We start from the raw sequence: 16,618 nt of genomic DNA on the forward strand, positions 1-16,618 counted from the left end.
ATTTAATTTATTTATTCATTTTAGAGAGGAAAGAGAGAGAGAGAGAGAGAGAGAGAGGAGCAGAAAGCATCAACTCCCATAGGTGCCTTGACCAGAATAAAATTAGAAATGAATGACAACAGGAAATATGGAAAAATAGCAAATATGTGGAAATTAAGCAGCATACTCTTAAAGAACCAAAGGGTCAATGAAGAAATCAAAAGAGAAATTAGAAAAATCTTTGAGATGAATGAAACAAAACCTCAACACACCATAATTTATGGGATACAGCAAATGTAGGTCAAGTGGGAAACTTTTAGATATAAATACCTATGTTAAAAAATAAAAAAAGAGCTCAACTTAATAACCTAAGCTTCCACTTTAAAAAAATAAAAAAGAGCAAACTAACCCAAAGCAAAGAAGGAGATAGTAAAGACTAAAGAACAACAAAAAATGATATAGAGAACAGAAAAGTAACAGGCAAAATTAATGAAAATTGGTTCTTTGAAAAGGTCAATTAAATTGACAAATCTTGAGCTAGATGATCAAGAAAAAAAAAGAGATAAATGTCAAATTACTAAAATCAGGACTAAAAAACAACAAAACAAAAACATTACTACCAGCCTTTCATAAATACAAAAGATTATAAGGGATTACTATGACCAATGTGTACCAAAAAATTAGGTTATCAACTAAAATGGTCAAATTCTCAGAGATACGCAAACTAGCAAAACTGATTAAAAAACAAATAAAATATCTAGCCTGACTAGGCAGTGGTGTAGTGGATAGTGTTATCCTGGGACACTGAGGACCCAGGTTTGAAACCCCAAGGTTGCCAGCTTTAGCATGTGCTCACTCAACTTGAGCATGGGATCATAGACATGATCCCATTATTGCTTAAGAAAAATTTTAACAGATGTGCAAACTTGTACACTGAAAACTGAAAGGTCCCGGGCCTGGCAGGAGTTGCAAACCATGCAGAGCTGCAGAGCCGAAGTGTGGAAAAGAGAATTTATTGCAAACACCTGTATGCAGGTGGACTGAGTCCAATAAGAGAGTCAGCAAGGGACCGGGAAGAGGGAGTTAGTTTTATACTCTGCTGCCACCTTCTGGCAATTTCTGTTGATGCTGGTTACCAGGTCTCTAGTCCAGGCTAGTGGTACAGGTATTCTGTTTCGGTTCCTGCCTCCACTGGTAATGGGTCTGTTTCAGTTCCTGCTTCCGTTGGTAACAGGCTCCTGTGCTAATGGTTCCTGTTTGGTCAACTTAAAGGTTAAGTATAGTTCATCAAGTACTGAGAAAGGGTTGAGAAGGGGCAGTTTTGAGCCCTGAGGATATACTTTGCCCTAACAAAAACTACAAAAGACCATTGAAAGAAATTAAAGAAAACTCCAATAAATGGAAAGACATCCAAGAGACTTAATATTGTAAAAAATGACCAAATTGACCAAATTGATCTATAGATTCAAATGCAATACATATTAAAATCCCCACTGCCTTTTTTTTTTTTTTGCAGGCATTAAACACATCCTAAAATTCACATGCAAAAATACAAAGGACACAGAATAACCTAAACAATCTCAAAAAAAGAACAAAGTTAGGATTCACTCTTCTTAGTTTCTAAATTAATTTCAAAGCTAATTAAGGCAATGTGGTACCAGAGTAAGTTCTGTATAGAAATATAGGAAAATGGAATTGTATCGGAACAGCAAGAAACAGATGTCCTGCCACACAATCGAGAAGTCAAATTAAGGAGTCTTTAATGCCGGCTGCCTGACGCATGGAGACCTAAGTTGCTCAAATCAATGCAGCAGTGAAGACAGTTTGGGGTTAGCTTTTAAAGACAAAATTATATACTGACTGAGGAATGGGGAGGAGAAGAAGCATAGCAGTAAAACAAACCAGTGAAACAAACTTTCTTACAATGTTTATTTATAGGGTTAATTCAGGGAGAAGCATTCTGAGAACACCTGCAAATACAAAGCTTGCAAAGCTAGCCCAAGGCCACAGTCTGGGAGACCAGTCTCAAGGTCAGGAATAGGGAGTCTTTTTAAAAAAATAAGTTCTGCCAAAAATTATTCATGCTAAGAGCCTTTCTTTTCTATATTTCAGAATAAAATGGAGAATCCAAAGATAAATTCTTAATTTAGTGGTCACTTGATTTTTGGCAAAGTGCCAAGATAATCCAATGAAGAAAGAATAGTGTTTTTAATAAATAGTGTTGAGATCACTGGATATCCACATGCAAAAGAACAAAGGCTGGATCCTCGACCATTGACAAAAATCGACTCAGAATAGTCCAGAGATCTCCATATAACAGCTGAAAGCTCTAAAATGTTTAGAGTAAAAACACTGGAGTAATTCTTTGTGACCTTAAATTAGGCCATGGCTTCTTAGATACAAAAGCACATATTAACCAAAAAAATAAATAAATAAAAAGATAAATTTGATTACATCAAAATTTAAAACTTCTGTGTTTTAAAGAACAAATGATACATTTGATTCATGATCTGTACTATATCATGGATGAACCTCAAAAACATTATGCTAAGTGAAAAAAAGCCAGACATACTGTATAATTCCATTTTTATAAAATGTCTAGAACAGGAAAATTCATTTAGACAGAAAGCAAATGAGTGTTTAGTGATTCGCCAGGAGCTGGGAGGTAGGGGTCATAAGGAGCAACTGCTAATGGGCATGGAGTTTCCTTTGGGGGTGATAAAAACTGTTCTGGAATTAGAGAGTGGTGATTGACGCACAACTTTGTAAATATACTAAAACCCACTGGATGACCTATCTAAAATGGTGGACTTTATGATATGTATATTATATCTCAATAAAACTTTTATTTAAGAAAATGAAGGAAGGCTAGCTATTTTGCTGCCCGAAAAACTGGCGAGCAGCTGGAAATAGGGCACTCAGTTCACTAGGTCAGAGAGGCCCAGTGAGGTTGACATGGTGATGATGACAATCACAGCTATCATTTTCTGTTGAGGGATTAGAGGCCACACCCTGAGACAAATACTTTTCATTTATAAATCATATATTCAAATACATAGTCTCACATTTACTCAGGAATATAGATTATTCCCATTTTACAGAAGAGGAAGCTGAGGCTTAGAGAGGTTAAGTGACATGATAATGCCACTGGTAATGGCAGTGTCACAGGCTGGATCCCACACTTGTAAGTATATGTTATCAGGGATGAGAACAGAGGGAATGGTGGAAGACACAAAAATTTCCATAGTAGCATCAACAGGCAGGTATGGAGAGTTCATCAAGATTGAATGACTGGATAAAAAAAGAATGAAATCTTACCTTCTGTAACTGCATGGATGGACATAGAGGGTATTATTCTAAGTGAAGTAAGTCAGAAAAGGAAGACAAATACCACATGATTTCACTTATATGTGGAATCTAAAGACCAAAATAAATGCATAAACGAAACAGAAACAGACTCATAGATACAGGGAACAGACTGACGGTTGTCAGAGGGGTGGGGGTTGAGGGGCTGAATAAAAAAGCTAGAGGGATTAGGAAGTACTAATTGGTGGTCACAAATAGTCACGGGGATGTCAAGTACAGCATATAGACTAGAGAGTAGTCAATAATATTGTAATTACTATGTATGGTGCCAGGTGGGTTCTGGGAATACTGGAGGGAACACTTTGTAAGTATATGATTGTCTAACCACTATGCGGTACACCTGAAACTAATACAAAGTAATATTGCATGTAAACTGTAATTTAAAAATAGAAAAAAAAAAAACAAAAAACAAAACCAAGACTGGCTGGTTTTGCTGACGGGTGAGCAGTAGTGACATCTAGAACCTATGTAAAGAATATAAAAAAAGGAAAAGGTTTTTAAAAACATGAGTGCTTTACATTTCTGCCTCTCTTCTTACATTACAAACACCTAAGAATAAACAAAGGATATTCAATTGGGAAGCTCCTCTATTCCCTGTCAAGAGGAGGAGGCCTGTGGTAAATGTTGATTTTGCTGTGTGATTAGAGGCAAGTTCCTTGCCTTTCTGTATCAAGTTTCTCAGATTAAGAGGAGCTGTTCTAGATAAATGCTAAATTCCTCTCCATCTCTGAGATCTTGAGTCTGCGATTTTATCTCTAGCTTCTAGCCCAGGCTATGAGCTGGATGTGTCAAAAAGTGTGTTGGGCAAACAAATGATTTTTAGGTTTGCTCGCTTGTATTGCAGCAGCTATAAAAGGCTGAGGGGTACTTGCCCTCAGGGTAGTGGATTGAAAATTGCAGGTTGCCTTCCTGCTTGGGAGGGGTGATTGTTTGCTACTGTTTGCTGGAGAAGGGGTATTTCCGCCAGCCTGTTTTGCTGGAGAGTCCAGACAGAGTGAGGGAGTGCTGAGGGGCTTGGGAGCTCTGCTGAGGTTGGTAGGGGCCTATGAGTCTGGAGGGTGAGTCTGGAGAATGAGTTCGGGTTGTGGAACCGGAGACTGAGTCGGAGCTTGGGAACCCTGAGAGAGAGGGAAGTGGTCTTCTCTGACTGCTTGCTTGTCCGCTGTTAGGAGACTTTAATAAACGGAATGGCCCACCATCCTCTGGCTCCACAGTTCCTTTTACCTTCGGCCAGAATCCAATGGGAACCTGCATGGCCTCGGCCCCCCGCCTTACAATGTGAAGAGAGAGTTTATGAAGCTGTGTGGAATTTGCCTCAGATCCATTTTTACTGTCCCCTAGTGGCCATAGGTAGGAACCACAAGCAGGATCATGGAATTGACCTTCCGGCTGAGACTGCAGCCCCACTCCCACAGGGCAAAGGCAGATTGCCTTCTGGAAAAGAAAGCTCCAGTTCCATCTCACAAGGTAACAACTCCCAACCCAAGGCAATGTTCACAGCATTTACCTACATCTCCACATACACAACTTAGAGAAGATCTGGCCTCTGCTCTGCACAGGCTGCTGCAAGACATACGTTGTGCTGGGTAAGGTGGCCCTTCTGATATATATAGGGCCTGGTTATTGTCACTTCCTTAGGCAGAGATGGGGGAGTTCTCTAGTGCACAGGTATTCAATCTTCACAAAATTAATGCTTAGAATAATGGCTAATTGGAGCTGGGGTGGGGCTGAGACTCATGACATAACAGGCCTTTCCTCCATCCTCAAGGAAGTATCTGTGCTCTGACCTGAGCTCTATGGTCTGAGGCCAGCACAAGGCTACAGAATTCAGCCTCCATGGGCTCCTCCAAGGCACCTCCATTCTTTGCCCTGCCCTCCTTCCCACCTAGAGACTATAGAAAAAGCAGCTCCCCACCCTTCCAAGCAAAGCCCCACTGAAGACCTCTGGACACCTCTCTACCACCACCTCTCAGTCATTCAAATCAGCAACATTATTTCCTCCATCTGTACTTTCTTTTCGTTTCGTTTCTTTTTTTTTAGTGAGAGGAGAAGGAATAATGAGACAGAATCCCACATGCACTCAGACCGGAACCCACCTGGCAACCTGTCTGGGGCCCACTCAGATAAAACAAGCTATTTTTAGCACCTGAGGCTAACACTCCTTGGACCAACCATCTATCCTCAGTGCCTGGGGCCATACTCAAACCAACTGAGCCACTGGCTACAGGAGGGGAAGATGGAGAGAAGGGGGGATGGAGGGGAAGAGAAGCAGATGGTCACATCTCCTGTGTGCCCTGACAAGGAATTGAACCAGTCCTTATGCTGGGTTGATGCTCTATCCATTGAGCAACTGGCCAGGGCCAGGCCTGGACTTTCTGCTCTGCCTTTCAACTGCTTCCTTGCAAATTTGTCACCTTTTGCATCCCAGCTCAGGTATCAGGGTTCCAGTTCAATGAGGCACCCCAAATTGGGGTAGGGGCATCTCTGTCACAGGTCTGACCATCCTGCATCTCCTCAGCTGTTTTCAATGTTTGTTTCTACTTCCAAGGAGTCCACTCACAGCTCTGAAACAGAGGAGCAGTCCTTGAGGTGGATGAATGGCAAGGACAGGCATTTAGGCAGTGAGAAAGTTGGGCTGAGCCTGACCAGGCGGTGGCGCAGTGGATAGAGCGTCAGACTAGGATGCAGAGGACCCAGGTTCGAGACCCCAGGGTCTCCAGCTTGAGCGCGGGCTCATCTGGTTTGTACAGGAGCAGGAGTTCACCAGCTTGGACCCAAGGTCCCTGGCTCATGCAAGGGGTTACTTGGTCTGCTGAAGGCCCGCGGTCAAGGCACATATGAGAAAGCAATCAATGAACAACTAAGGTGTCACAGTGAAAAACTGGTGATTGATACTTCTCATCTCTCTTCTGTCTGTCCTTATCTGTCTCTCTCTCTGACTCACTCTCTGTCTCTGTAAAAAGAAAAAAAAAGTTGGACTGAGATCCATTAGTTTCTGCTGGGAAGGGTTCACAGGTGGTCAGTACTTACTGAACTGAATAGAATCAGAACAGAGTGGGTGTGGCATGAAATTACTAGAGTGAGAGTAGGCCAGGTCTCACCCTTTGTGGTCTAACTTAGGCCAGGGGCAAGGAACACGGTTTGAGCAATCCATAAGGACTTTTCCAGCTCAGCCCTTCCAGCACCTTTCAGCTGGACAGCAGCCCTTTATCACATGGGGCTCCAAGGACCCTGCCTCCTGGTTCACTCCGTCTGTAATTCTCTTGACTGTGACCTGGACCTTGTGATTTTACATCTAATGAAGAGAATATGGCAAAAGTGACAGGTGATCACTTCTGAGATTGGGTTATAGAAGACTGACTTGTGTCTGCACTCTTCTCTGGCTCATCTCATTTACTCTCTCTGGTGGAGCCAGCTGCCATGCTGTGAGATCCTCTATGGGAAGGCCCATATAGCGAGGAACTGAGAGTGGCCTCTGGTCAACAGCCAGTGACGAAGTGAACCCTGCCAACAACCATGTGAATGACCTTCAGAGTCGATCTTCCCCCAGTTGAGCCTTGAGATGTCGCTGCCCAGCCGACACCTTGGCTGCATGCAGCCTTGTGACAGCCCTTGAAGCAGAGGGCCTCAGAAACTGTGGACAGTGTTGTTTGAGGGCAGTAAGCATTAGAATAACTTGTTACACAGCAATAGATGACTAATACACCACACAGGGCCATGTGGGTCAAGGGGGAGAGGGCTTGGCAGGTAGCCCAACTGGAGCCATGGTCTTCCCAAGGGTCAGGGGCAAGATGCAGATGTAGCCTCAGCAAGCGCTCAGAGGACGTTCATTTTTATTTATTTGTTTAGGAATATACAAAAGTCTGATATGGTACGGTGATCTCATCAAGAGAAAACAGAACACACAGAGGTGGGGCTGGGTTTCCTCCCTGGCCCTATCCCCTCAAAAAGGCACACATATGTGAGGCTTGGTTTAAGGACCTCTTATCCTGGAACCAATTTGATGCTCAGGCCAGGTCCCTTCTGTGCACAGGAGGAGGGGCCCCTTCCTCACACCCACACTTGGTAGTGTGGGTTAAGCAAACAGAGGCCACTGGAAAGTGTGGGATCAGGCTAACACTGGTTGATGCTGGGTCCACGTCACCAGCCCCCTGAAGAAAACCAGTCACTCCAACCAGAACGTGGCAGCAGGATAATCCAGGAGATGGTTCGTCCGGGACAGCCCTGTTCCCCAGCACAGGATCATTGCCACCCCCACCGTCTCTCCGGAGGCCAGACCAGGCTCAGATGTGAAAGACTGGGGGTGTGGGAAGTGGCAGAAAGGAGAATCAAGCTGGAACAGTCCAGATGCTCATCACTGCACTTTTCAAAATAGGGACTAGTCCTGCCGTCAAGTCAAGGTGGCTGGGAGTAGAGATGTTTGTATTAGAAGCGGCTTCTGCTCTTCATCCTCCAGGGGCAAAGAGTGAATAATCTAACTGGCCTGAGTCAATAATGTCTGTCCTTCTTCCCCAATTCACCAGGACTGAGTTTTCTCTGTCGTTTACAGAAGGGAAGAGGAGAGGTTGGTTGAGAACACATGGAGGCCCAGCTGTGCTAAGCCACCACCTAGAATGGGACAAACTGGAAGTGAAAGAGCTTGAAACATTCACTTTTTCCATCTTAAAAAAGACCTAACATTACAATGGTTTAACAAAATTATTATTTTTTTTAAATAACCCACAGACACCCATCACACTTCCAAATTTACAGAAAAGCACTCCAGAATTCAGTAGAAAACGGTTAGCAGCAGGGCCCTCCTGGCAGCTGCCCTGAGGGCTGGCTCAGTTCACCTCCAGGACCTCCGTGTCCGGGAGGCCAAACTTGGTCTTGTGCTTGTCGAAGAGCTTCACCAGGGCCTCCATGTACATGGCGTGGTACAGGTCGATGTCCTGCTGCGTAGGATGCTCCAGTTTGGGAATGGTGATGGGCTCACCCACTGCAGGGAAGGGGCAGAGGCCTCTGGTTAGTCAGTGCCATTCAGCCCACCCTCTCTGGGCAATTACCACATTGTTGATGCCAGCAACCCTGTGCTACATGCCAACCATGTGCCAGGAACTGTGCTGAATGTGTTCTTAGGTTGTACTTTTTACAGGTGAGAAGACTGAGGCTCAGTGGCATGGGAAGGGACCTACCCAATGCCACCAGAGTCACTAGGCTGTAAGCAGGGTGAATACTGGCCATACCCACTGGCTCAGCTGGGAGCTCCTATGAGAGCTGTGGGATCAGGGAATGACTTTGCTTTTGGCAAGACACTTCACTTCTCTGAGCCTCCGTTTCCTCACATATCACACGGGAATCCTTCCTCAGGGGGCTTTGCTGAGGATTCTGCGAAATTGTGACATGCTTTGAGAAGTGTGGTAAGGGCGACAGAGGAAGGAGGAGACCAACCCTCACACTTCTGCACACTGCTTTATTTCCTAATCTTGTCTTGTCTCCACACCCAACTTATCACCAAGACCTGTCAAAGACATTTCTGAAAATTCTCCCAAGTTCTCCTCCATTTCCACTGCCATGCCCTCCATCCTAGCCACTCGCTACCACAAAAGCCTCTGGACTAGTCTTGTGGCTTCCATTTTTTTCCCTTTCTAATCTACTTTCTATCCAGCAGCCCCAGGATCACTTTAAAATGCAAGCCTGAACCTCCCTCCCCAAACCCTCAAGTAGCTGTTCATTCTTAAGGTGAAGAGCCAATTCCTTCACAATGTCCACAGGGCCCTGTCCCTCCCCAGCCGCCCCTGAGCATGAAAATGTCTCTGCTGCCTCACAGAGATCCAATCTAGTATGGGACTGGCCTATAACAAGAGTCAAGGGTGAGTCTGGGTCATGTGACTTAAAATGCAGGAAATCCATCTCTGTATAAAGTACAAAACACAACATGCAGCTCTATGTGAGCTTTGGCCTCTGAAGTCCATGGATTGTGGCCCACATGCTCCTGTGTGATCTCTAGCTTGTAAACCATTAACACACACACAAACACACACATACATCCCTACACAATTCTTTGAACTCCTCTAAATGATCTCAAATAAACCAAAGCAAATAGCTGAAGGCCAAGTACAGCCAATTTTATGCTACACTTCCACAGGATTATGCTCCAGTCATGTTGATTCTCTTCTTTCTGTTCTTCAAAAATCTATAAAGTCTTGCTGTAGGAAATTTCCTAGGCTATTATTTCTGACAACCCCACCCCCACCCCATCACCTCTTTGGCTGGATAATTCCTATTCACCTAACAGTGTAAGAGTCACCTCCTCCCTGGGATCCACTATGGCCCCCAGAGCATCTGGCACATGCTACTCACACCCACTCTTGATCTTTGCTGTAACACGATCTTCCCTGACAGACTCCTGGGCTCTGCAAACACAGAACTGTGGGGTCGTTTTGTCACCTAGCACAGCTTAGCTCACAGTAAAAAACTATACCCCATGACCCCCCCGCCAACCTCCAACAGTAATTCCCATATGGCAGCACCCAATAGGTCTTCATGGTTTAGAGCAGGGGTAGTCAACCTTTTTCACCTACCGCCCGCTTTTGTATCTCTGTTAGTAGTAAAATTTTTTAACCGCCCACCGGTTCCACAGTAATGGTGATTTATAAAGTAGGGAAGTAACTTTACTTTATAAAATTTATAAAGCAGAGTTACAGCAAGTTAAAGCATATAATAATAATTACTTACCAGGTACTTTATGTTGGATTTTCGCTAAGTTTGGCAGAATAAATCTTTATAAAACAACTTACTGTAGTTAAATCTATCTTTTTAGCCTGACCTGTGGTGGCGCAGTGGATAAAGCGTCGACCTAGAAATGCTGAGGTCGCCGGTTCGAAATTCTGGGCTTGCCTGGTCAAGGCACATATGGGAGTTGATGCTTCCAGCTCCTCCCCACCTTCTCTGTCTCTCTCTCCCTCTCTGTCTCTCTCTCTCCCTTCTCTCTCCTCTCTAAAATGAATAAATAAAATTAAAAAAAATTAAATTAAAAAAAAATCTATCTTTTTATTTATATTTTGGTTGCTCTGCTACCGCCCACCATGAAAGCTGGAATGCCCGCTAGTGGGCGGTAGGAACCAGGTTGACTACCACTGGTTTAGAGCATGGATATCAGAGCTAGGTGGCCTGGATCTGAATGCTAATTCTACCACTAATGAGCTGTGGCACCCCAAGTTCAGGGTCTTCAGGAAGGGAGACTCACCAACAGTGGTGATGGGCTTGGAGTAGGGCACCAGCCCCCAGGTGTCAGAGGAGAAGAGGCCTCGGCCATGGAAAATACACGGGGCGAAGCCAATGTACTTCTGGAACTTCTTCTGGACCCATCGGCCCCAGGAGCCCTCCTCAAAGATCACCTGCTTGTAGACCTCGTTCTCTCCGAAAGAGTAGACAGGAACCAGGTCAGCACTGGAGGGGAGAGGCCAGAGTCTGTCACTCCCCAATCACTGGCTTTTGTTCCTCCTGTCAGCCCTCAGGGCCCTGGACACCAGCCAGCCAGGCTCCCCTCCCCCAGGGCTCTGCCAGAATCACTTGGAGGGGGTCCCAAACGATGCATCTGGGGAGCATCTCAGGGCTTTGGGACCATTAGGTAAAGGGAAGGTTGAGAACCCTGCTCTAGAATGCCTGTTCTTTCAGATCCTTCAGGGCCTGCCTCTGCTGGAAAGTTCTACCGGTCCCACACCCAACCTAGGCCTCGCTCAGTTCCGTGTCACAGCTCTCAGCATGCTATGTTGTCACTGTCTGTCCCTCCTCACTTCCCCCTACCATGAATGCAGGGACTGGGTCTGATTGACTGTGTCTCCAGTTCCTGGCACAGGGCTGGCCCTGAAGAGTAGCCTCTTCTGAAGCCTGAAGCCAGGTCTTAAGGACCCAGGGAGGAAGGCTGTGGGACCTAGATGGTGGTTTCTTCCCTAACTTGTGTGACTGCAAGCTGCATCCTCTCCCATTCCAGGTGTGTCACTGATTAGGATCTGTCACCCGAAGGCCCTCCTCCTAGGGTTGCCCAGAGCCCAGACATGTGAAGAAAACAGTGGACGTGGCATCCAAGGAGCCTGGCCCTGCATTTTACAATATGATCACTTAACCTCACTCAATTTTCTCAAGAGGAAAATGAGGATGTCATCACCAGGCGGACAGCAGGACTGCTGTGGAATCAAAGGGGACTTAGCAGCGAATGTACTTTGTCAGATGAAATGTGAACAGGTGGCTATATAGAATGTGTCTCTGGCTTTCTAGAAAAGGTCACAGAAATCCAAGCTGCCCAGTTCCTCTCTGCCTGTCCTTAGTAGCACCTCTCTGGGAAGCCTTCCCTGATGTTACCAGCCATGCCATCCTAACTTCTGGCCTCTTGCTCTCTTAACAGCATGGTACCTTTTTGGCCCCAGGGTATTGTCCTCCATATGAGCCCAGCCTCTCAGCCTACCTGCAAGGGTTTAGGGGACACAGGCTGCATCTTTGCCCCATTCAGACACCAACGCTACACTTAAACAAACCTGGCCCAAATCTTTGGGCACCAATCTCCCCTCCCTTACACAGGAGACAGGATGGTGAACTCTGTTCTATGCCTTCCTGGGGTGTGGGCCCTGCCTCCAGGAGCCAAGGAGCTGCTACTCTGGGCTGAGCAAAGCTTTGGAGGAGTGCGTGTACACGTGCATATGTGTGTGTGCAGGGAGGCACTTACCCATGTCGCAGGGCCAATTTCACAAAGCCCTTGCGGTTGCGCAGGGTGACGGCATTCTTGCCGGGCATGGAACTCAGGGACTCAGCCGCACCCCCCACTACAATGATGATGGCATTGCCACTCCCATTCTTTGAAAGCAAGTAGTCTATGGTGTCCCGGTTCACAGGGCAGATGCCTAGGGGAGGAGGGGACACACAGTCAGGGCTGCCCATGGATGCACTGCCTACCCCTGCATAGTCATGTGTTAACAGAAAAAGCCCTGGACTCAGGCCCCAGACCTAACCCAGCCACTTTAAAGTGGCATGGCCCTATATAAGCTATTCTTTTTCTGAGCCTTGGCTTATCTATAAAATAGGGATAATGACACAAGGATGTTTAGGTAACTCATTCATTTGGCAAACACTCCTGAGGCCTTAACTCTGCCAGTCTGGTGCCAGGGGCTGGGAAGCCCAGTGAATCAGGCTGTCGGGGGGGGGGGTCACAGGTAGGGAGATAATGACAGAGCCATGGGCAACAATCACATTGTGCACAGGGCTGCACAGGGGCTGGGATACCCAGAAAAGGGGCCAGAGCAGGCTCCTAGGAAAGACATCAAAGTTGAATCTTACAGACCTATGAACAACTCTTCTGCTCAACCCTGACTCACCATGCCTGTGACAGGCTGAGAATCTCAGCACAGGACTAGTATGGCGTATTGGCTTCCTGGCCAATCTGTCACCTTGCTCAATGGAGAGGCTCAGGGCTTGACAGTGGTGGCCAGTAAGAAAAAGCAAAGATGGATTCTCACCTCCAGACATCAGGTATTCCCTCAGCACTGGCATCCGGAAGTTGCCAGCAAGTGTGGCCAGGTAGGGCTTTATGCCAGGGAACTTCTTGCTCACTTCTGTGGCTTCTGTGCTGAAATTGCAGAAGGCGCCCAGGCCCATGATGCCATGGGGGTGGTATCCAAAGATGTAGTTCCTGGTGGTCAGCAGGTTGTGAGTCTTCACCAGCTGCAGGGAAAACGTTGGGTGAGAGGAAACTGGCCAGGAGCAGGATTCTGGGGCACATTCAGAAGGCAGAGGAGAGACTGGGTGTGCTACACCCCCTGAGACTTGGGCCTCAGGAACTGGAGTGACTCTCCACACCTGACCTCAGATCTTCATCACTGGGGCCACAGTGCTGGGTGCTCATCAGTTGCCATTTGGACTGCGGGTCCCTGGGAAGGCAGTGGGAGACCTTCTCCCTCGATCCCCTGATTTCTCCAGCCAAACATACCAGATCCCCTTACTTGCACTCTGCCAACCTCCTGTCCTCCCTCCCTCTGGGTCCATCCTGTTCACCACAGCCAGCATGACTATTACAAAACACAGTGCAATCCCTGTAACTCTCTAGTTCCCATTGGGGTAAAGTCCAAGTCCCTTAGTCTGGCCAGAGAAGAAATGGTGCAGCCAGCCTGAATGGAAACTTCCTTCCAGGCAGCCAGATTCTACGTGGGCTCTGATGCAGGAAGGACAAGGGCGAGCAACAGCCCTGGTGCCAGCCAGTGGGGGCAAGGGAGGTCAGCAGTATAGCTGTGCAGCTGACCTGTGGTACTTTTTTATTTTTATTTTTTACTTTAGTTTTCTTTCTCTCTCTCTTTTATAATTAAGGTATAATGGACATTTAACATATTAGTTTCAGGTATACAGACAGCATGATGATTCACTATTTGTACATATTGCAAAATAATCACCACAATAATTCTAGTTAACATCATCATCACACAAAGTGACAAAATATTTTTTCTTGTGATGAAAACTTACAAGTTCTACTCTTAGCAACTTTCAAATCTACCAGAGTATTATTTACCACAGTCACCATGCTATACATCATATCCCCAGGGTGAACTTGTTTTATAACTGGAAGTTTGTACCTTTCGACTATCTTTTAACCCACTTTGTCAACCCAACCACTCCTGCCTCTGGCAACCATCAATCTGTTTCTAAACCTGTGAGTTTGGTTTTTCAATTGATTGTTTTTTGTTGACCCTTGATACTTTCAACAAAACTGTGCTGGCATGCTCTAAAGCAGCAGTTTTCAACCTGTGGGTCGCGACCCCGGCGGGGGTCGAACGACCAAACACAGGGGTTGCCTAAAGCCATCGGAAGAACGACCAAAACACAGGGGTCGCCTAAAGCCATCGGAAAAATGACCAAAACACAGGGGTCGCCTAAAGCCATCGGAAATATGTATTTTCCAATGGCTTTAGTCGACCCCTGTGTTTTGGTCGTTCGACCCCCACTGGGGTCGCGACCCACAGGTTGAAAACCGCTGCTCTAAAGAATGATTTGCTTCCTCGGGGTCCACCCTCTGCCCTGAGGTGGGGTGGGTGAGGTGGCTGGTGCAAAGTTTCCCTAAACCCTTAGCAACAAGAGGCACCTGCCCAGCATTACAAGATAGAGGGGAAGGATGGCATTTTGTTCAGAAAACATCACTTTTTTTCTAATTAGAAAAATAATGAATAATCACAGAGAATTTTTAAAATACAGTTTAAATAAATCAAAACCACCTGTGCTACCTCCATCCAGCCAAACCACTCTGATATGTTGAGTCCTTTTTCTACTCAAATATACATGTGTTTGTTTGTTTTGTTTTGTTTTTAGCAAGAGAGAGACAGAGACAGGAAGGGAGAGAGATGAGAAGCATCAACTCGTAGTGGTGGTACCTTAGTTGTTCATTGATTGCTTCTCACACGTTCCTTGACCAAGGGGACTCCAGCAGAGAGTGACCCCTTGCTCAAGCCAGCGACCTTGGGCTCAAGCCAGTGACCTTCGGCTTCAAGCCAGTGACCTTTGGGCTCATGCTGGTGACCCCACACTCAAGCTGGCTATCCTGCACTTAAGCCGGATAAACCTGTGCTCAAGCCAGGTACCTTGGGGTTTCGAACTTGGGAGCTCAGTGTTCCAGGTCAACACTCTATAGATTGCACCACCACTGGCCAGGTATAGATCAAGCACTGTCTTCTCCCATCTGTTTTTCCTTACCAAAATTCTTCAGTAATATGACTTCTTATGCCTGTGCTATTCTATCACACAGCTATGCTACAAATAATGAAACTACACTATAATCAAACCCTGACTTACAGACCTTCAAAAAGCTTCCAAAATTTCCCTCATAAATAATGCTTCCACAAACACCTTATTTTTATCTACATGTCTGATTATTTTCTTGAGGTAAACTTCTAGAAATACAGTTCCTAGGTCTAAGGACATGAATAGTTTGGTCCTGTGGGCTGCCCTGACTCTCTAAAGAGGTGGCAATGATGACATTGTCACCTTCAGAGCTTGAAAGAGCCCACATCTATGCCCTGGTGCCAGCCAGAAGCAGAGCCACTGGCCATGGGCCGAACATAAGGAGCCTGAGTTTTCCATGACTGCACATTTGGGAGCCTCCTAGCTGAGGAAAGGACTCTGCTCAGTTTGCGGAGGGGTGGCGGCGGCTGGCTTTGGGACATTTGAAATCCAACAGGAGCCAGAGGGGCATGGAAGGAAGGAAAACGAGCACTGTTTGCAGCTGTAAATGCCAGTGTGTGCAAAGGTGAGCAAGACCTGTTGAGTTTCACTCCCTATTGCTTAAGACATTCTTACTCTTTCTCCCACTTTGCCTTTGACAAATAGATTAAAGCTGCTCAAAACCCCAACCAGATAGCAACACACAAGTCTACATTATCATAAAAAACCCAACCAACTCTTAGCTGTCTACTACATACATGGGGAGCAGCGGCAGTTTAATCCATGGCTAATGGGGTGGGGGCAGTGAGGGAGTCCAATGGGAGCCCAGCTTTATGAGTTCTGCAAGGTGGTCATTCTGGGGTATTGCCTCCTGAAGAGCATGGCTGCCCACCACTGAGTGCTCAGTGAAGCTGCAAAGAGAAAGCACCTCAGGCCGGCCTTTGCGAGGGGACGGTGCCGACATGGGAGCTGAGCAGCCAGCACCGCCTTGCTTCTGGGCTGCTCACTGGGCCTGGGAGCCCAATGCACAGAATGGGCTGGAAGAGCCCTGACCCAGCCCATTGTTTTCTTTTTTCTTTTTTTAAAAAAAGATTTTATTTATTGATTTTTAGAGAGAAAGAAAAAGGCAGGGAGATGGAGGAGTGGAAAGCATCAGCTCATAGTTGCTTCTCATATGTGCCTTGACTGGGCAAGCCCAGGGTTTCGAACTGGCAACCTTAGTGTTCCAGGTTGATGCTTTATCCACTGCACCATCACAGGTCAGACTATTGCTTTTATTACAAGGTAGAAACTAAGGTCTAGAGAAAGTAGTGCCACTTTCCTGGAGGTCACAGTAAAAGAGTCTGCACGTCTGATGAGGCCACCCAGCTGTGCTTTTCCTGGGGCCTGGATTGGAGATGTGTCACTGTCATTGGTAGAACCACAGCTGTCTCTCTAAACCATTTCTCCCCTCTCCCAGGCCACTGTCGGGTGGGACATGTGGTTAAATGAGGTGCCCTGGAGTCAGAGGTGGATCAATGGCGAGTGCACTGGGCAAGCGCCCTGGGCCCTGACTTCTGAAGGTCCCTGCAAAACCCCAACTTTACACTTTTTTCTA

At 46.2% G+C, this 16,618-nt stretch overlaps 1 protein-coding gene across 1 annotated transcript in view; it reads right to left on the reverse strand.

Annotated features, from left to right (window-relative positions):
* Positions 1-7,161: 7,161 nt before the first annotated feature.
* The window catches only part of DGAT2 (diacylglycerol O-acyltransferase 2), a 35,708-nt gene continuing 26,251 nt past the window's right edge, over positions 7,162-16,618 (reverse strand). The window contains exons 5-8 of the mRNA XM_066249917.1: positions 12,837-13,041; positions 12,050-12,224; positions 10,574-10,776; positions 7,162-8,323 (exon numbers count right to left, since the gene is read on the reverse strand). Coding sequence (XP_066106014.1) covers positions 8,169-8,323; positions 10,574-10,776; positions 12,050-12,224; positions 12,837-13,041 — 738 coding nt within the window. The 3' untranslated portion in view covers positions 7,162-8,168. The remainder of the gene's footprint in view (positions 8,324-10,573; positions 10,777-12,049; positions 12,225-12,836; positions 13,042-16,618) is intronic.

This window comes from Saccopteryx bilineata, chromosome 1, assembly GCF_036850765.1.
Source record: "Saccopteryx bilineata isolate mSacBil1 chromosome 1, mSacBil1_pri_phased_curated, whole genome shotgun sequence".
Classification (NCBI taxonomy): Eukaryota; Metazoa; Chordata; class Mammalia; order Chiroptera; family Emballonuridae; genus Saccopteryx; species Saccopteryx bilineata.